The sequence below is a fragment of the Lissotriton vulgaris genome, chromosome 5, assembly GCF_964263255.1.
Source record: "Lissotriton vulgaris chromosome 5, aLisVul1.2, whole genome shotgun sequence".
NCBI lineage: Eukaryota > Metazoa > Chordata > Amphibia > Caudata > Salamandridae > Lissotriton > Lissotriton vulgaris.
The window spans coordinates 802,586,909-802,607,998 of record NC_141693.1 but is presented as its reverse complement, the minus strand read 5'-3'; the positions used below and the strand labels follow the sequence as shown (position 1 = coordinate 802,607,998).

The 21,090-nt window shown below is 43.2% G+C and overlaps 1 protein-coding gene across 2 annotated transcripts in view; it reads left to right on the top strand.

Moving 5' to 3' along the window:
- Positions 1–21,090, top strand: part of ASCC1 (activating signal cointegrator 1 complex subunit 1) — an 831,979-nt gene that overhangs the window by 59,712 nt on the left and 751,177 nt on the right. For both annotated transcript variants that reach the window (XM_086922272.1, XM_086922273.1), the window contains exon 2: positions 5,864–6,006. In XM_086922272.1, coding sequence (XP_086778398.1) covers positions 5,895–6,006 — 112 coding nt within the window. In that variant the 5' untranslated portion in view covers positions 5,864–5,894. The remainder of the gene's footprint in view (positions 1–5,863; positions 6,007–21,090) is intronic.

Here is a 21,090-nt window from a genome sequence, read left to right as displayed (position 1 = left end):
TATGTCCAGAAAAAAGTTACTAAGATAGAAAGACATAAAGTTGCGCACTTCTACACCAATACTTTTGTTTGCTAAATGTACCCACTACTTTTGTGTGCAAAATGTGCCCACAATGAGGATACCAAAATATTTAAAAAATGTACCCCACTGCCCCGTTTTTGTCCTAGAACAAGCTGTCAAAAGAAAATAAAACACAGTCACCTTATATACATCTAGAAGCTCACAGTAGATCGCCAAAATGTGCATGCATGATTTTCGTGCGTGATTGTTATTATTTGTTGTCAGACTTCACTCGTTTTATTTATTTATAAAGTTTTATATAGCGCGAACAAGATCCCAAGGGATAACAGAGCGCTTTACAATATGAATGAGAGGAATAACAAAAGCAGTCTCAACATCCTAGCAGGAGAAAGTATCCCTATTAGGATACGAATTTGTTCATAAGGAATCATTTAGCTTTCAATTTGAAAGCCATCATTGAAGAAATTCTGCGTAATTTCGGTGGAAGAGAGTTCCAAATCCTTGGTGCAGCGCCGGAAAAGGCTCGGTGACAACTACTTTTTTTGTTCAGGATAAGTGGTTTCAGGAGAAAGGTAGTGTCACTTCTTGAGGCTCTAGATCCACAGGATAGTTCAAGTTTTTATGCAAGGTAACTGGGAGTATTGAGGTGAAGAGCTTTGTGAGCTAGAACAGCAATTTTTAACTGAATTCGAGCTTCATAGGGTTGCCAATTAAGAGATTTTAGGACTGGGGATATATGATCGTATCGTTTGGTGCCAGTGACCAATCTAGCCGCTGCATTCAGAGATGACCTTATAGGAGCCAGGGCGTATTTGTGAAGGCCACTGAGAGTAGCACAGCCGTAGTCAAGCCTTGACAGGACAAGCACTTGTACTATCAGCTTGAAATCCTTTAGTGGAAGGAAAGGTTTGATCATTCTGAGTGACCTCAACAAATGGTTTGCTTCCTTACATACATTACTGATATGATTCTTCATATTCAGGTGCTTGTCCTAGGTGACTCCGAGGGATTTTGCTGAGTCAATGATGAGAGGCGTGCAATTGAGAGCAGTGAGGTGACTCAGCCATAGGTCTATCTTGGGGATGTGGTTCGGGGGGGGGAGATGAGCAGGAATTCTGTTTTGGAAGTGTTAAGCAGGAGATGGTTCTCAGTTAACCAGTTTTGAGTAGATGTTAGAGTAGTGTTGAGGGAGATGATGTTATCCAAGGAAGAGATTTTCAAATAGAGTTGCGTGTCGTCCGCATACATGTGGAAGAGAATGTTCATAGAGTTTATTGAGTTAACGAGAGGTTCCAGCAAAAGGTTGAACAGGATGGGAGATAGGGCGGACCCCTGAGGGACCCCCATGAGTACAGGGGAGGGCTGGGAGAGGGAGTGGTTTGCCTCGACTCTTTGTGATCTGTGCTGAAGGAACAAAGAGAACCATTGTAGCACCTGATCAGCAAAACCCATTCTATTTTGCAGGATGGATAGAAGGTTGTCATGATTAACCGTATCGAAAGCGGATGAAAGGTCAAGGAGAATCAGGAGGCAAGATTCTTTTTGGTCAAGCATTTTTAAAATGTCATCCATAACGTGTGTGAGAGCCTTTTCAGTGCTGTGTCCCTTCCTGAAACCCGATTGATGTTGGTCTAGAAGTTGATAGTTCTCTATGTGATCGCAAAGTTGAGATTGAATACATTTTTCTAGGAGTTTTGTTAGGGTGGGAATGTTGGAAATGGGGCGGAAATTATTGAGATCAGATTTGTCAGCATTAGGTTTTTTTTAAATCGGTGAAACCTGAGCTGCTTTTAGGCAACTATGGATCGTGCCTTGTGAGAGAGAAGCATTTACTATCCTTGTCCAGGTGGGGATGACGACGTTCTTGATTTCCTTGAATATAGCCGGGGGCAATGGGTCGATGAAGTTGTTGGAGGGGTTGATATTCTGAAGAATCTTGTTGATGTCATTTTCACTAAAAGGGGTAAAGGTACCCCACAATGCCTTGTTCTTAGTGATCATGGAGGTCAGTTTGTCCTTATCCAAGGGTCAAGTGAGAAGGCAGCACCAGAGGGAGGCAATAGAGCCTTCTTAGAGGTGAGATCAGCAGATATGAGTCTAGATTTTTCAGAGAAGAAAGTGGCCAGATCATCACATGAGGGTGGGCAGCCATCCAGTTTAGAGTGGGTTGGACCAACGACTGATTGCTTTTTGACCAATTCGAACAGCTTCTTAGGGCGGTTTGCCGCTCGATCCAGTTGGTGTTTGAAGTAGTCAGACTTGGCATTCCTGATTTGTTTATTGTAGAGGCTCCTGACTTCTCTAAGGAGTTTTAGTTGGTCCGAGTAGGGATTGGATCGCCAGGACCATTCAGCAGCCCTGTGGTTGCGTCGTTCTGTGTTTAAGTTGTCATTATACCATGGTTTGGATATTTTATTTGAGACATTTTTGTGTTTGAGTGGAGCAATGTTATCCATGATGTTCGAGATTGTCGAGTTGTAGGCGTCGGTGAGTGATTGCACCTCAACCAGATCAGCTTGGGCGGAGATGGCAGACTTACATTGGGTAGCTAGTTCGTCTGAATCAATTGATCTGAGGTCCCTTTTCCATGTCTTCAATTTCAGAGGTTGAACCTTCCTCATCAATACCTCCCTGTTAATGTAAAAGAGGATGCTATGATCGTTGGACCAGTCACAGGGGGTAATGGAATCTAGGGTGATGGTGTGGTCGTTCGAGGTGATAACGTCCAGAGTTTCTCCTTTAGTGTGAGTTGGATGGTCGCAGTGCTGAGTCAGATCTTGATCCACTAAGAATGACTTCAAGCAGGATACAGCGGAATCATTGGGTTTGGACCAGTGAAGGTTGAAATCCCCAAGAAAGATTTAGGCCACAGTTGAGTCGACATTACTAGTGATGATTTCTATTAAATGCTCAATGAAGGGGAGATTGTCACCTGGAGGGTGATAAAAGGTATGCAGTTTGCAAACCGGTAAGTTCATACTAGAGATACTGAGACACAGGTATTTAGTGAATGAAGGCGCAGAGGAATCCAAGAGAGAAATCGAGAGTGTGTTCCTGTGGATACAAGCTAGGCCACCACCCAACTTCAGAGTTCTGTCTAACCTAATTATGTCATGAGTGGGAGGAACTAGGAGGTCTAAGATAGGGGTGGAAGAGGGATTTAACCAGTGAGGGTGATAATGTCTAAATCATTGTGTTGGATGAGGTCGAAGATATCAGAGGAGTGTTTACTGGCTGATCTACAATTAAGTAGTACACATTTAAGTCATAGTGGGTCGGGGGGTGGAAGAAATCTGGGAGATTTTCACACTGGTGAGGTTGTCTGAGATGCTGCCTCTAAGATTGCAAGGAGGTTCTCTGTTTGGGTTGGAAAGGATGGAATGAATTTGACTCGGCTGGACCATGTTAGCATTGGAATCAGAAGAATTAGAGTTGTGACTGTCTAGGTGATCATTGGATGCCCGGAGAGTCCCAGATCCTATGGGGTTGGCGGTGGTATTAGGTAAGGGAAAGGAATTTGAAAAGGTGGAGGCTAGCAGCTAATCCGTGTGGTCGCAGCCCCTAGTGGATGATCTGGGCCACTTCAATGATGTGAAGAGAGAACTGATCATTGGGAAAACGTTTTTAGAGAGGGATTTCAGGTCATGTAGCTCAGAAATGAGTAGGAGCAATTGACCAGGCATCTTGTCGAGGCGCGCAGCCAGGTCTGCATGTTGGTCTTGGGGTGGGGGAGTGAGGGAGAGAAGATTGGTGATGGGGAGCATCTGTGAAAGGCTCTCAATTCAATCTTTATTTCGTTGCATTGCAACATAAAAGATACAATAACATATACAATACATTATAAGACATATCTGTGAAAGGCATTTGAGACCTGTGTGGGGATTCGTTGTTTTGAAATGGTGTGCGTGTCACTGTGACATGCAGTGAGGCTTTTTGTTTGCCCCTCACTGCAATGTTGAAAGGTGTGCTTATCACTGAGACACGCGTTACGTTGAACCAGTGTGCATGTCAACCGGGCAAGCAATAAGACTTTGTGCTGCTCATCACCGTAACGCTATGAAAGAATAGCTGCCTGGCGTTAAATTGTAAATATGGTGTGTGCATCATCGAGGCACATAAGACCCAGGTACAGTTACGTCCACTTCGAAAGGACCCTTAGCCCGATCCAATATGGTCGCATGACGTCGACGCATGGTGTGCATGCACTAGGTGCGCAGTGATGCAGTTCGCTAATCCAAAGATTGTTTCATCAATGTTTTACTCACCGTCAAGGAGCTCGTGTCACCATCACTCGAATAATGCAGTCGAAATCCTCACGCTCAAGCATGAGTAACTGCTTACTCAATTAATTGTTACACAAGGATACATTTGAGCAGGCAATGTTCGCTGAACAGAAAGAATGTATTTAATGTGTACCTTATTCCTGTGTCCAGTTCCACTAGTGAAGCACTTTTCCTCAGCATCCCAACACCTCAAACTCACTGTGTTGAAGTCTCCGCTTCTTTTCCACTTTTAAATCAGTTTTCCAATGTCCAAGCTGAAGTGGATTCCTCGGCTCCCGTTGAGTTTAAGTATGTAGGTTGCTCGTCACCAATGTTAAGACTGGTAAATCAGCCATGACACCTCTAGTGAAAGGTTAAACTCCTTTATTCAAGTATAAAGGAATATACACCCTATTCACAGTCAGGGAGCAGCTCCAAAAAAGACTTTCACCAACTCCCCTCACCTTATTCCACACTCTTCATACCAGTGATGATGTGCAGGTTACAGGACAGCACATCATCACATGGATACAAAACCCCATGTCCTGTAGGTTCTGTTACCGAAGATACCACAAAAGTGACAGGCTACACATCCACAGCTGTCAGCTGAGGAGGTTAGGCAAAGAGTCAGAAGCTCCAATGCGCCATACTTTGCAGAGACAAGCTAAACATGGACTTACTCCACATTGGTTTGTATGGCCTGTCACAAGACTCGCTCTCCTTATGGATTGCATCTGCAGGGGAAAGCCACACCACAAGAAATGCATAGGCTTACGGTATATCAGCAAACACACCATCCCTCCAAGAAGGCATCCTCATCGTGGACAAACCCAGAAGTGCAGACAGGCTCTAGACCAAAGCACTAGCATGTAATTGGCCTACTTGTGCTGTACAAAAACTCCTTTATATATAGCATGTTTTATGATTTAGAGATGATCAATGTGTTACTATCGTAAGATGTCTTCCCGGTTTGTTTTATAGGGTTCTACTGAATTGGTGTTTTCTTCTGCCTGTGATCTTAGACTCAGGTCTATCTGGAGAGTAAAATGTGTATGCTTATATAAAAGTAATGACAATATTTTTTGGTTAATATTTCTCTTTCAACAATGTATAAGACATTTGAGAACTTGGACATATCCTAGTGACGCTGTCGACAGTGCTTGGTACTGGAAAGTTCTTCAGAATCTGTTGTGGCTTGTTCCCAATTCTGTTTACTGTTGAAAAACTGATTATTTTTTCAATACTCTAATTTGCTTATATTTACAGTCGCAATTTGATTTTTGCCAAGACTGATAATCCGAACCCAATGGTATAAGGAGGACTATTTGTCCTTCCCACTCTGTTATGGCCTTGAGGTGACTGCTTTGCCAGAACTCACACAACCTAGAGTTGTGACGGGACCCCAAAAAACAGAGGCAGATGTTTAGCGGGTCAGTGATCAATGTTTGACACTCACAGCCTTTGCAAGTTTCAAAGAGTGACCTTGTGGGCTAAGAGGTAGTAGCATTGCACCAAAAATGTTTGTAAAATGAGGAAATTCGCTCTATGAAATGTTTTTACTGTTATGTTCTTTCACACAGTGTAGTTGTTGGCCTGGTGACAACCGAAATCATGGAAGTTCTACGGCCCACCCTGATTGCCATTGAAGGGCGTATTTACAGGAAGAACCCCATCCGAGAGCAGGCCTATCAGGATGAGGATGACGACGAAGACTTTTCTGCAGGTAAAGGTCTCTCACAAGAGAAGACACTTTTCTGTGCCTTTCAGTATCCACTGTGGAGAGTAATGGGGTGTGTGTTTGGCTTGAAATAGAATTTTGCACTTCACTACAACTTTCCGCTCTTACACTTCATTCCTCTGGGCCTTAAGAATATTCACCAATACTGTGCCCAAATCATCTTCAATAATCCAGATTGGCCATGAAGGATGTAGTACACAGATCTTCTGCAGCTCTGTCTATTGCCTCTGCTCCATCTTCTTCTCAGGACAGATCTCCTCTTTCAATCAGAGTTACAAATTCTACATCCCAATTCCTAGAGGCTCAATCTTCATTCTTGGATATTGAGCGAGGCAACTTAGCTCCATTCCATTTACTAGTTGCTGTGGTGGATGTCATTCGGTCTGCTCACTGTCAGTCCACCAACTCTTTGTACTCTGAAAGTTGGAATAGGTCTACCACTTGGTGTGCTGATGACAACGTGGACTCCTTGAAGTTTCAGTTATCGGATATTCTGAGATTTGTGCTTTTACTCGCGCAGCAGGGTTACGTGGTGGGGACTGTCAAAGAGTACTTAGCAGCCCTGTCAACTTACTGCGGCCTGCTGGACCAACCATCTCTGTTCAAGTCACCCATTGTTCGTCGTTTCCTCAAAGACTTGATAAATATGTCCCCTCCACTCCCTCTGTTATGCCAGAGTGGGATGTCAGTTTGGGTTTAACCTTTTTGATGGGGCGCCTCTGAGCCCTTTCATAGTTACCAGTTGCATCTTTTGACTTTTATGACTGTTTCTCTAGTTGCTATCGCTTAAGTGAGACGTATGAGTAAATTACAAGCACTAAGTGTTCCCCAACAAGTTAATTCTTCGATCCAGAGCTCCTTTCCTGCCAAATATAAATGATAACCTTCTATTCCTTCTATTCCTCACCACAACCCACAAAGGAGGAGGATAGACTGCACAGGCTGGACCTCAAGAGGGCTGTCAGTTTCTACTTCGATCGCACACAGAATGTTTGAACACACAACCAGCATTTATTAGGGTACATAGGCAACATAAAAGGAGGAGGCTTCCAAAAGAGATCCCTGTGAAGGTTTATCATCTTATGCATTAAGATGTGTCACACCTTAGCGCAAAATGATCCTCCTGAAGGAATAAAATTCCATTCTACCAGAGTCAAATCTTCCACCTCTGCCTTAGCGAGATCAATTCCTGTGATTTATAATCTGCAGTGTGGCTACATAGGCCTCCCTCCATAATTTTGCTAAGCAGTACTTAGATTCAGAAGTGCGGCAGGGTGAGCATTTTGCTTGTTCTGTTCTCTAGGACTTTCTTTTAGTCCCTCCTTCACATGGGGTAATCCTTGGCAATCTGCTCAAAAGGTGAGGAATCCGCAGGTAAGTTGCCATTCTTTGCTTACCTTTGGTAAAACGCTTTCTGGTGGATATTTCATTTGCCTGCAGATTCCTCACCATACCGCACTCCTCCCTGTCTCGAAAGATGCTTATAATGTATATTTTTTTATTTACTGTTCTAATGTGAGGTGGGTTGTTTAAATTGCGAAACGTGGCTAGTGTGGACAATAGGGCCCACTTATCCTTTTTCTTCTTGGTTTAGGTCAAGTCTCCTTGCTTTACTGCCTCTGCTCCTAACTGATCAGAGTTGGCCCGATAAGAGGCCCTGACATGCCTGGATTACTGCCACAAAATGTATATTTTCCTCAGTAAGAATATTGCCATGCTATGAATACTATCAAATTAGGAAGCCCAGATAACTCCATTGTTACAAATTCAAGCCTGCCCTGAAACCACTCAAATGGCTCCCAGTTGATTCTAGGATCAACGTCAACATCCTTTATAAAGTCCACAAAACTCAATCTGTCAAAGCCCCTGAATATTCACAGAAATGTACAACTGATTAGACATCTGTATTAGACATAGCCTGCATAGCCTGAAGCGAGCCTCTGCACTACTGATCAACCATTGATCGTTCTAGAGCATTAAACATGGTGGTCAATTCTGAGTAGTCAAGAACCTAGGCTATAGAAGGCATTCAGTCCTTACCTGAAATCTAAACTCACTTCCAAGTAGCTGAAAACTGGACTATTTAATTTTGCTTTCAGCTGAATTCTTATTTAGTGGTTGTGATGAAGAACTTTGTACATAAGTAGTAACCCTTCGTATCGGACTGGAACTTACCCACCTATTTTGCTGGAGTCGGCTGTTGCATCCTCCGCATTCTGAAATAACCAAATAGCTACACTCTGTGCTTTACAAAACACTGTCAAGAAATCCAAAATAAATAAAGATTGTCTTAACAGCTTCTTTGGAGTTTCCAGGAAGAGTGAAAAGAAGGCAGCATTGAGAGTGGAACTGATATTGACATGTTTATAATGAAGCTTGAACAAGGGGTTGGCCCTCTTTTTTGTCAGTAAGGTTAGGCCACTATTAAATGCAAAACACACAAAAAAACAATACTGACATTGATTAACAACAAAATTACTTTTCATTTGTGATCACGAAAATTGATTCATGTGATCAGATTTTTTTTTTTTTGCACTTTTCATCTTAATGCTGTTGCAAACCTTTCAACAGAGCATGTCATAAACATAGGAACAAAAGACCAAAATATGCGAAGCAATTTTTGGAATCACATTTGAAAGCCCACACGACTAACAGAGAGCTTAAATCACACACAACATAAAATAGTGCAAACACATAATGAAATATTTCATGAACAAAAATTAAACCACACACAGCTATGAATTGGTGATAGAAAATTGTTTCCCAGTCCTTCATTTTGAGAACAAAGGGAAGCCAACATTTGATTATCACATTAATCCAGTCTCCTTCAGTATACCACAGCCAGGGGTGGGGGCGTCCATTCTTAATCGGGCACCAGAAAGGGATCGAGGTTGTATATTTCCAAAAGTAGGTTTGCTGCGTGTCAGCACTGTCTCAGTCAACTCCCTAGGTTATAAATTGTTGACGTGCTTCAAACCCCACAAATCATGGTTCTCCTCAGGACCAAGAACTGGTGGACACATTTTTGTGGCAGTGCATCCCACTTAGTCATGGTATTATTGTCCATTCTTAGTGATGGTTTTCAAGCAATTTGTTTTGAAGAAACCAGGGGGATCCATATTGAATCGCCCTTTATTGGTTTCAAGCATTCAAGCAGTTTGGATCAAAAGCGATGAGCAACCAATCTGTGTTTTTCCTTTGAGGTTTCTTTGCTGCTTTTCTGAATTAGCAAAAGACACTCTCTCAGTCAGACCTCCGTGTTCTGAGGTTGCTTCCACGCTTCCTCGAGCTGCTGTATGATAATGAAGCATGTGGCACGTGATCTGAGTATTAAAATCATTTGAAAAACGACTGCCTAAATTTTGCAGACTGCATGGAAGAGTTCTTCTGAATATCTTGAAGAGAAATGGATACCTCAAATGAAAATAGTTACCCCGATAAATGATTTCCCACATTACAAGATTTGTTTGGTCTCCATTCAGTTGTTTTGGGCCTTGAGGCATCTTATCCTAGCAATGATAAGGATGGTGGTAGTGTGGTAAAGAATGCAAAACGTAGCAAGTATTCCAATGAAGGGTTATTACTTGATTTACCAAATGCGAGTGCCCTCTTCTGAAGTGGTGAAAAGGTCTACTACGACTTTAGATACTTAGCTTCATGGTGAATATCAAAACTCTGATCTCTTTACTGAGATATTCCAGAAAAACAATCTGTGGAACCTCTTTAGCCTTTCATTGAGACTCTGGAAGTCATGGTAAAATCAATCCTACAATAAGTCTGGAACTTTTTTTTCAGGGACGAAACGCGCGCTAAGGAATTATAGACCTGCTCCTTCAGGTCAGAAGCCACCGACAGAAGGTTAATAGGAAACCTCAGCAGATCCCTTGTCAGATTTTTCCGACATGCAGATGAAGAGACCTTGAAAGATGTTGATGTCAGACCTCAATTTTATCGTCATCATCTCCTCCCTGAATCAAAACCTTTCTCTTTGGGAGCTCCACCTCCGGGCTTAGTAAGGAGAAGGCTGTCTTTATTGGCCAGAAATTGAAATAGATTAACTCGAACTATTCGGTGTTCCAGATTCTGTAAAAGGGGTTTACTCCCACCACCACCTCTTTCCCTCCCCTGTTCCCTTCCCACAAACATCTTGATGAAGTAAGTGGCTGCTGTCTTTCGTAAGGGAGCCATAAAAAAATGTTGCAAGGTCCAAGGAAAAGATCTCTGTGCAGTGACCTTTGTTTCTCCTAAGAAGGCAAGAAGATTAAGACCAATTTTAGACCTGCGGTTTCTCAACAGATGTTTAAATATTATAAATATTTAAGATTATTACTTTAAGGTTCTTTCAGACTGAATATGTAAGATTGGATGCATCAGTGGATCTCCGCAATGCATACTTTCATATTCCAATCGGGAAGTGTCTGAAGTTTGTGGTGAATGAATAACTTTCAAGGTTAATCAAGTGAAAAAATGGACACTTGTGACAATTCTAGACCATTGGTTAGAAAAACTAAGGTATCCTCAAAAGACCCAATGTGTACAGGTATTGCGTAAAAGCCCCATAGACTCCGTTGAGCCGAAGGGGGCTGAAACATGTCGACATTTTTTGAAAATTTGCACTTCTAGATCCAATAACTCGATCTAGGACAAGTACCCACTTGTTTTAATATAAGATCTCCACCATTTCATTAAAATCATTGCTGGTGTTGACCTTATTTTTAACAGTTTTTTTACCTTTTTTTTGCACTGGTTTCTTCCTTTTTTCATCTCTGGACACTGCAACCTAGACCAGAGGAGCCTCTGGATGAGGCAGGCACCCACACTTACTTTGGTATCCGATGATAACTGCCGACAAACCACAATGTAGGGGCGGATGAACGATATATACCGCAATACCTGTACACATTGGGTCTTTTGAGGATACCTTAGTTTTTCTAACCAATGGTCTAGAATTGTCACAAGTGTCCATTTTTTCACTTGATTAACCTTGATACTTACCTGGGGAAATAAATGGACATGTATTCCTCCTCCCCCTTCTGATTACCCTTGAATGAATAACTTTACCAGCTTGCAGTTCACATTTTGTTGGCCTCCATAGCATTTACAAACTTGATGGCAGCAGTGGTAGCCCACCTTAATCATGAAGGAATGAATCTTTGTGATTATCAAAAAGAGGGAGGAGGAATGAATGTCCTATCAATTCCCCTAGGCATCTATAATTAATCAGAGTTAGATAGGACTCTTGTAACCACGTTGCCATGAGATCTGTTGAAAAACCCTCATAAACGCTGTGTTTTCGAAAAGCGGTTTATCTTGATTCTCCGCCCCACACTAGCTTTGTGGCATTATTCATAGGGTTAGACAACGTGCACCATGCCAGCCTTACCCGAGGCAGTCTCTGGTATAACGTGGCAGTCTCCAGAGATTTCCAATTGTAACCCCACAAACAGGTTTTTCAAAAATTAAAATAGTTTCCAAACAGCACCAGTAGTTTATTTTGTTGTTGGACAACCAGCTAAAAAGAAAAAGAAAAATAAATGGGTATGCTATGTGGACCGAGTAAATGAGTCTCAAGCATATCACTTTTTGAACACAAACGTCGACATGTTTCAGCTCGCTTGGCCCTAAGGTCTATGGAGCCTTCGTCAGGACAAAAACAATTAACATAAAGTATTTAAAAATACTAACACTATTTGTGTAGTATATAACGGGTTGCTAACAATTTGTCTTACCTACCGTGGTTCAATTATTTCCACCTCCAAGTGTAGGTGAATTCTCAGTGAACCTAGGGCAGAGCCAGCACAAGACGCGGAACCTGCTTCCTACGCGGCCTGGGACTATTAAGTCCGTTCCCTCTGAGGGAGATTACCAATTTCGCCCTATAGGTTCACTGAGAATTCACCTACACTTGCAGGTGGAAATAATTGAACCCCGGTGGGTAAGACAAATTGTTAGCAACCCGCTATATACTACACAAATAGTGTTAGTATTTTTAAATACTTTATGTTAATTGTTTTTGTCCTGACGAAGGCTTCATAGACCTTAGGGCCAAGCGAGCTGAAACATGTCGACGTTTGTGTTCAAAAAGTGATATGCTTGAGACTCATTTACTCGGTCCACATAGCATACCCATTTATTTTTCTTTTTATTTTTAGCTGGTTGTCCAACAACAAAATAAGCTACTGGTGCTGTTTGGAAACTATTTTAATTTTTGAAAAACCTGTTTGAGGGGTTACAATTGGAGATCTCTGGAGACTGCCACGTTATACCAGAGTCTGCCTCGGTTGAGGCTGGCATGGTGCACGTTGTCAAACCCTATGAATAATGCCACAACGCTAGTGTGGGGTGGAGAATCAAGATAAACCGCTTTTCGAAACACAGCGTTTATGAGGGTTTTTCAACAGATCTCCTGGCAACGTGGTTACAAGTGTCCTATCCAACTCTGATTAATTATGGAATGAATCTTTGTCCATAATTGAGTGATTGGCTATCTTGATATTTCCACAATTTCGATCTGGCACCTAGATACGGTCGTCTTACTCATCTAAAGTGTGGGCTTCGTAGTCCACTAGACCAAACTGTACATTTTTCCTACACAGAATTAAAAATGCATTAGTCGATTCTGAATACAGTGTTTTAGCTTTCACCCTCTGGCAAGAGTGGAGAATATTCAGAGGATGGTTTGTTTTCAGGGAAATTAAGCCTGTCTACAAGCTTAGGTCTAAAGATCTAAAGGCATCTTGTTTTACTATGGACCCACCAGCTCAATAAAGATGCAGTCACTGCAGTGGACCACTCACATTCAGAGGAACTGGTTTATCATCATCTAAAGGATACAATTGAAATTCCTCATATTTGACTTAATCTTCTCAGTTTGTCAACACAAACATCTATAAGAGCTTTTAAGCCCCCTCGGCTTAGAGTTACCTAGTTTCATATGCTTCTCTAATAACTTGGGATGAAGATGATCATTTCATTTGGTCTCTTCATCAAGCAGACCTTTTTGTTATATAAGCATGATGCTCAATATTTAGTGTTTAGAATTCTCTGGCAGATGTGCTATTTATGCGATGGGTGAACAAACTTCATTTTCCATCCCTGAACACCTTTCTTACAAATGTAATTGAAATTTGTTAGCAATGTGCACACACCTTTTTATTATCCTCTGATAGGACAGTTGCTTTTGCCATTCAGATCTCAGTTTATTTTGCTGTGGCCTTCCCCAATTGGGTTGCCTTTTGTCTCGCCAGGGAGGTCTTGTTCTTCACACAAATGTATGTTCGCCAAATCTTTGTGCATAGAACTTCAAATATAAGCACTTTCACAATTTTCCTACTTCTATGAAGTTAGTGGATGGAACACTATCGACACTTTTTTTCTCCAAAATGTGGTGTGTTTTTTAGGTATAGCTGCACAGTACTTTATGTGATTGACAGAAAAAGAGCATTCAGAAGCACTACTGAGAGAGGTACTTGGCTCCACCCACGTTTATTACCTTGGGTGCATCTTTTGATTGGGCAGAAGTTGTGCACTTCCTCTGAAAAAGAGTGTTTGTATTCCTCTTTTTGTCTTGTGACCCCTCTGGCAAACATTTTCAAGACCCATGGTGTAGAAATCATATCATACGCCGACAACACCCAACTCATCCTCTCGCTATCTGCATACACCGCCACCACCAAGGCCTACTTCCACTTACGCATGACCAGCGTCACCCGCTGGATGCGAACTCACTGGCTCAAACTCAACACCGACAAGACAGAGGTACTCATCTTCATAAACTACATGTCCCCGTAGAACAACTCATGGTGACGTGTGGATCGGGGACCCTCTCCCACTCCAACAGAAGACACCAAGAATCTCAGCATCATACTGGATAAAAAACTAACCATGAGAACCACATCAAGCATAATCCTCATTCTCCAAATGCTCAGGAACATCTTCAAAAGCCTCCAAATCAGCATCAGACGCACTGTAATCCAGGCCCTTGTCGCCGCCTGGAATACGGCAACACTCGACGTGGAAATCACTCATACCTCCTAAAGAGACTACAGACCATACAGAACTCAGCCTCCAGACTAGATCTCTCCAGATGGGCCCACATCACCCCACACCTCAAGAAACGCCACTGGCTTTCCGCCCAAAAGAGGTGCCAGTTCAAGATGCTCATGCACACTTGCAAAGCCCTGCACAATCAGGGACCGGCCTACATCAGTCACTGTCTGAATTTCCACCAGCCCTTCAGGCACCTGTGCTCTGCCTCCCTCTCCATCAACCACACCCCTCGCATCCACCCATGCAAGAGCCGTAAACACTTCTACTCTTACCTGGCCACCAAATCCTGGAATAGCCTCCCCCACCACTTCGTACCTCCCCCATTCTACAGGACTTCAGGAAGGAGCTGAAGACATGGCTTTAAGACTAACCCCACCCAACAGCAAAAAACAGTGCATGGATACCCTCACGGGTGAAAAGCAGCTCTATACAAATCCATCTTAATTGATTGATTGAAAACTTTTACGCATTCCAGCAGGGCTGAGTTGGTTATAGTGACACTTCAGCGATGAAGGCTAGGTCTAATTTAAATTATTGTCTGGAGCTATGACAAACAGAGTATGCCTTCCTTATTTATTGTGAAATGCATTTATTAAAGCCAAGAGGTCTTTAAGTGGAGATGGTTATTACACTGTGTTAAAGTCTCTGTAAGTGTATTTTGTTCATGGAATCTCAGATTACTGTAGGAGGTAAGTGATTTGGTGTCAATTACTGTGGTATCCTACATGTCCGAGTCCCCTCTAAGAGTGGTCTGATGCCTGAAGTATGTGATCGAAAACCTTGGAATGTTACCTCTTCCCCACTTCCAGGCAGTGAAAAGTTGCCCAGGACAGTAGATCAGGAGAGGCTTGGTGGAGTTTTCACCGCTAACCTGTGTTTGGATTAAAGACGCTAAAGAAATCTGCTATCTGTGGACCTTCTCCACACCAGCTGAGTAGCATACTTTACAACAGTTATCCACTTTGACTAACCGTAGCGGGAGAAGATTTGCAGTGTGATAATCCTTGGTGGACCCCGAAGGAATGGTTATATTTTGTCTTGCCAGCTCTAATTTGGTACATAGCTTGAATGTTATGACTGCATGCCTGATGCCACGTGGGAAAGCTTATGCTTTATACAGTAGCCCCACGTTGTTTTTGGCGTTAGGCCTCATTAGTTCACTGGTAAAATTACGTGAGATGCCACAGATCACATCTATTTCTAATAAAAAGTTGTGACAAAGGTAGAAGACCTGGGTTATTTATTGTGAAAAGCATATGGTAAAGCCAGCAGGCCTTTAATGGTGGATTTTTATTATACATAGTATCCAGCGCAGCTACTGCGCGTTAAACCAGGCAGCCATCTTGGAATAATATTGTCTGTAGCAGTGCAACCCAAACTGTGGGTCTCGACTCAGTAGTGGGTCTCAAACTGATTTCTAGTGGGCCACAAATGTCTTGGTCAATATGTATGTAATATTTGTGTGTACACCAGTGAAAAGATATGAACAATATCCCTAAGCACAGTTTTACAACAATCCCCTGCAAGTATTCACAAGCAAGACTCCAGGTGAACCTTCCAGTATTTGTTGCTGCTGTGAAATATTTATTTATTTATTTATTTATTTATTTATTTAATTTATTTAATTTGTATAGCGCAAATCATAGCATTTGTGTATGACTTTCACACATAAATGAAGAAATATGGGCGTAGCCCCACTGCCTGAGCTTTTGACTTTGGATCTGGGGAACCAGGTTCGGGTCCTGGAGTTGGCTCAACATCTTTTTATTCTGGCAAATGACTTATTCTCCGATGCTTAAAAAAAAGTGACTCGGACCTATGTAATGTAATCTGCTTCTCATGTAAAGCTCTCCAATGGGCTGTGTTTGCGCTATATAAAACTGCACAATATACATATTTGATAAAATCACCGTTATCCCCACCAAGATTATTCAGAAGCCTTGCGATTTTTAGTGAACAGCTGCCAAAGTCTAGCGCCACAATCTGAAAAGTGTTCCAGCTCCAGACTCCAGTGCACTTTGCCATCTGCCACTTTATGGGAAGATGTCCGATATCAAAAATGGGGTGATCACGGGGGTGGCATTAACACAATAACAATTGCTGTTATTGCATTAAAAAATCACCCCAACCTCCTGTCAAAGCTAGGTGGGTCGACAAAATTGGTGGTTCTAAAAATTAGGTTGTGGTTCTCCCTTACCCTTCTACTCTCCACTGATCTCATCTTCTATGCTCGTTAAATGTTTCAATGTGTACCATTGCCTATTGTTCTAAGACAGGCAACACATTTCTTCTAAATATGACGGCTATGTACCAACCATGTACATTATCACAGCATGACCGCCGCCTACTACTAGGTTTAGTTTGACTTTTTATTGAAAACATACTGTTAAGGCACAGCATGCTTTCTTTCTTGTACTTTGATTTTTATGATTTATCTTGCACATGCTTGTTGAGCTTTTATGTGTGTTTTATTGTGGATGGGTCTGTGGGTGAATGCAAGAATGTGTCAGTCGGGGGAAGAATAAATGTATGATTGCAAGGATAAGTGTCAGGATGAATTTATAATTATGTATTGAATGCCTAAACTCAACAATGACTCGGGAGGTACATTTCAAATATAAGCCAGAACGATTACTATTGTCAATGTTTCTACTGCATAATGTTTTCAAATGGATTTGGATCCTTTACAAGCATAGATGGTGCATATTCTTCTATTTGCAGTTGGCCTGACAGAAACAGGCCTATTTAGGAGCACTGTAAAACGTTATGTAGAAACGATGTCTACTTGTTTATTCTCCCCTGACTAATGTTCATTATTCATCTCTCTGGTATTTATGGTTCTTGCAAAATAATTTTCTTTTAGTTCCCTTTGTGATACAAATAAACTATTGTATTCTTCTTCTCGCTTTTCTTTTGTGGCACCACTTGGAGCCCCTTTATTCTTGTTGTTCTTGTCAGTTTAAGTAATGTGTACGGTAGCCTTGCCTGCTGGAAGCTGATTTACATGCGTGATCAGGATCTCCTGTTGTGTTCTAAAGATAAAATATACACATTTTTTTGATAATTTTTATTTAGTTTTGCTCAGTATGACACTCAGATAGTACAGCAGTATATATAACAATTAACCCCAATACGAGCAAGTATGATATTATAGGATAACTACTCAAAGATAAAACATAAGAGTAAATACAATGAAGTGTGAAGCGCAATCCAAATGTCCCAGTCACTTCCCCCATATGGTACTGTGCTTCAAAGGACAACCCCACGATTCATTCACGGGTCTCTCCTGCTGTGTACTCCAGTCCGCCCCGTCTCCGTTGCGACTGAGTGGGAAGGGAAGAGGCTTTCCAGCGGGTTGCTATATCTCACGTTGCCACCATGGTGGCTGCTCCTAGGAACGCACGATCCGCCTTTGAGCCTCCGGAACCCTCCATGACTCCAAGCAACAGCATCAGAGGTGAAAGGTTTACTTCCCATCCCAGCATGTCAGTCACTCACTTTCTCCATCAGCCCAGAATTCCTGAATCCTTGGGGCACTAGAGAGCTGGCTAGCAACATGGCCGCACACCGTTGAGGCTCCTGCTTCCCGGGGAAACAATCCAACATTATCCTGGCTTTCAGGCTGCAGAAACAAGCAAAAATACGCAGTACTGATCGGGGGACACACAGAGTGGCATAAGCTTTGGAGAAAATAATTGCTGCCTGCGTCATCGGACATTTGCGATGCTTGAGTTACATCGGGCCCGAGGTGCAGGCAACATGGCGGCTACATCCTCATTGGAAGAACGGAGTTGAGCCTGGATTTAGCCTCAGATCACCTGTACAGATAGCGTTTACCTGTGGCTGAGTCGCTGTGAGCAGCGGGAGCCTTTTTCGATCGCCTCCGACTGCCACGCTCGCAGAGCTGCTGATGCTGGAAGAGATCGGGTGAATCGCTTCTAGAGCTGAGGCTGCTGCGGGGGCTTGCGTTGTGGAGAGTCGCGGCCGAAGGGTGCTGCTGGGCCGCTGCCTGACGGAGGCCTCCTGCTGTCTACAGTGAGTCGAGTGCCCCAACCCTGCACCACCCGACTACTGGGCTAGAGGTGAGGAGTGCTACGCAGCCCTCTAGGCTGAGTGACGGGTCTCTGCTGCTGTGTGGGCCGGCAGGTGGGCCTATGCTTGGGCCGCTGGCGTGGGCGGACATTCCGGAAGCCGCGGTCTCCGCTCGTAAGGCCTGCTGCAGACGCGGCGCAAGCAATGCGGGCAGGTTGGCGGCGGGAGAGCTGTGAGACCTGCAGACTGCGCCTGCAATAATTGTGATCATGCACCTAAACCTACAGGGCCGGTAATACCCACCGCCTCAAAAAAAAAACACAAAGAAGAGACCAAAACAAGACAGCAATGAGGGGGAATAAAGAAGAGGAGCGAAGAGCAGAGGAGAAGCGAGTTGGGGCGAAAGAGATATGCAAAAAGAAACACAAAACAAAGGCAAACAAGAAGAAAACAGCAACCTAACAAAAGCCTACTATAGAGTAGAGAACATTGTGTAAGAAAGCAATAAACTTGTGGACAAGTGGCCCCCTTGATTACACAGAGGTAGTGCGCAACACAGCACTGGAACATCGTAAAGGGCATCCTGGGGCAGGACATTTAACTGGCAAAGCAAATATGGACAGAACAGAGGGTAAACAGGTGAAACTGCCTTTTGAAGCAAGACTCCTAGAGTCCCGGAGGGGGCTGCAGCCTCATCGGGGTCTGAAGGCCCTCAACTGGAAGAAGCTGATGTCCGGTCGCTACTCCTTACAATGAAACAAAGCCTCAACTCTATTGAATCAAAAATGGATGCGCTTAATGTGCGGATGGATTACATCACCCAAAGCCTGGAGAAGAATGACGGACGGAACAGCGAAACTGAGCAAATAATTTCGCAGCTGGAGTACACCACTACTTCAGGAGGAGAGCAGATGCAAACTATGGAGTGCCTTCTAAAAGTCATAGCGGCAAAGAATGAAGACTTAGAAGCGCTCTCCCGACGCAATAACATTCGTATTCTGGGAGTGCCGGAGACTGCGAACACTGGCAAAATGGAGGAGTACGTGGAGAGTCTACTGATCAGCATGTTTGGGGCCTCCCCCTTCTCCAAGGTACTAATAGTGGAGCGCGCTCATCGATCTCTAGCGACTAGGTCTCCACCAGGCTCCCCTCCCAGACCAATAATCGTGTACCTCCTGAATTGCAAAGACATAGACACAGCGCTTTGCTTAGCACAGGAAAAAAAGGATCTCCATCATGACGGATACTCCATCTCAATATTCCCAGACTTCACCTTGATGGTCCAGGAGGCGCAGAAGAAATTTCTACTGGTAAAACACAAACTTCAGCAGGCCAATATCCCACATGTGATGCTCTATCCAGCAAGATTGCACATCACTCAGCAGGGCAGGCAGATGGTGTTCAACACTTCCCAGCAAGCACAGGATTTTCTAAAAAAGACTTATCTCCAGTGGCCACAGATCAGACTTAGAGAAAGACGGGTTCAGGTCAAACTCACCAAACGTTGATGCAGACTGAGAAGACACACCCTAGATCTGCTGCTCTTGTTAACTACACAAACTGTATCATGAGCATTTTGTATTTCATATCCCTTAACTATATTGGGGGGATTGTGTCAAATTGGCAAATGTGATCACTCTGTTAATTTGAGAATGTATTCTCACTGACCCTTTTCATCTTCCCCGTATGTTAACTTTCTGGTAATGACATGCTAACTCTGGGTTTAGATGTCACCAAAGCCCTCAATAACCCGGGCACACCCCAAGTAATCGGGGAAGACCTCCAGGCTCTCTGGTTTATCACCTCCAATGGGTATTCCCCTAAGGCTATTTACCACTGTTTTATGGGGTCTATGTTTAATTAGTACACTGCTATGTCCCACCGAAGTACATTTCTCTCGACAAACTCGGCTGGAGTCAGTAAATATTTGCTAGGCAATTGCAGAATGTGTTCAGTTCTGGATGGTTAGATATTATAAATGGCTGGGCAGAAGCTGGTACTGTCTGTTAATAATCAGTTATTCACTATCTCACTTTTCATGGTGGGATTATATCCGCCTGTGGGGTTGGCCCACGGGTGTGGGTGAGGTTGGGAGGAAGGGAATTCCCTTGTTTGATGTTTGCTGCAGCAGAGTTTCTACATGCTATGCTGGAGGTACTTACGTAAAACACGTGCATATACAATGGACAAAAAGTTTGCTGAATCGGCAGGGGAGGGGGTGCACAGATTACTCAACACGTAAGTATAAATGAGTATCCCTACGACCAGTACTGAACAAGATATCCGACTTTTCACGTGGAACGTGAGAGGCTTGTGAGACCCTCGTAAGCGGCGACATGTGCTTAACTATTTGGACAATCACCATGTTCAAATAGCTATGTTGCAGGAGACCCACTTAGATCCTGGCTCTCTGCCAAGCTTCGCTGGAAAGTGGCCGATCCATAGATGCTTCGCTTCATACTCTAACTATTCAAGGAGCACCGCTATATAAGTAAAAAAAAGGGGTCAGCTATTTTCCCATTGGTGCGCGGTCTGATCCCCAAGGCAGATATTGCATTATATGGGACCGGCTGGCTGTACAGTCAGTTACGCTTGTCAATTGCTACGCACCAAATGTAGATGATCCACAGTTCTTTGATGCCTTTTAGGGAGATATGTACTGGAGGCAGGGTCAACCCATCTGCTATGGGGAGGAGACTTTAACTTAGCCCTCAATACTGAAATAGACAGGTCACCTGGTACTATAGAGCCACATGTCAGAGCAGGTAAAAACCTGAACAACATAATCGCAGAACAACATATGTTAGATGCCTGGAGAATCTTACATCCTACACGCAGGAGGGCACTTTTTACTCCTCGGTACATGCAAGTTGGTCCCGTATTGACTGTTGGTTACTCTCAGCTGGAATGTTCCCATGACTTAAGGAGGCAAAACATTTCGGTAGGACTTACTCAGACCACTCCCTGGTGCTCTTATTTAAAAGGATT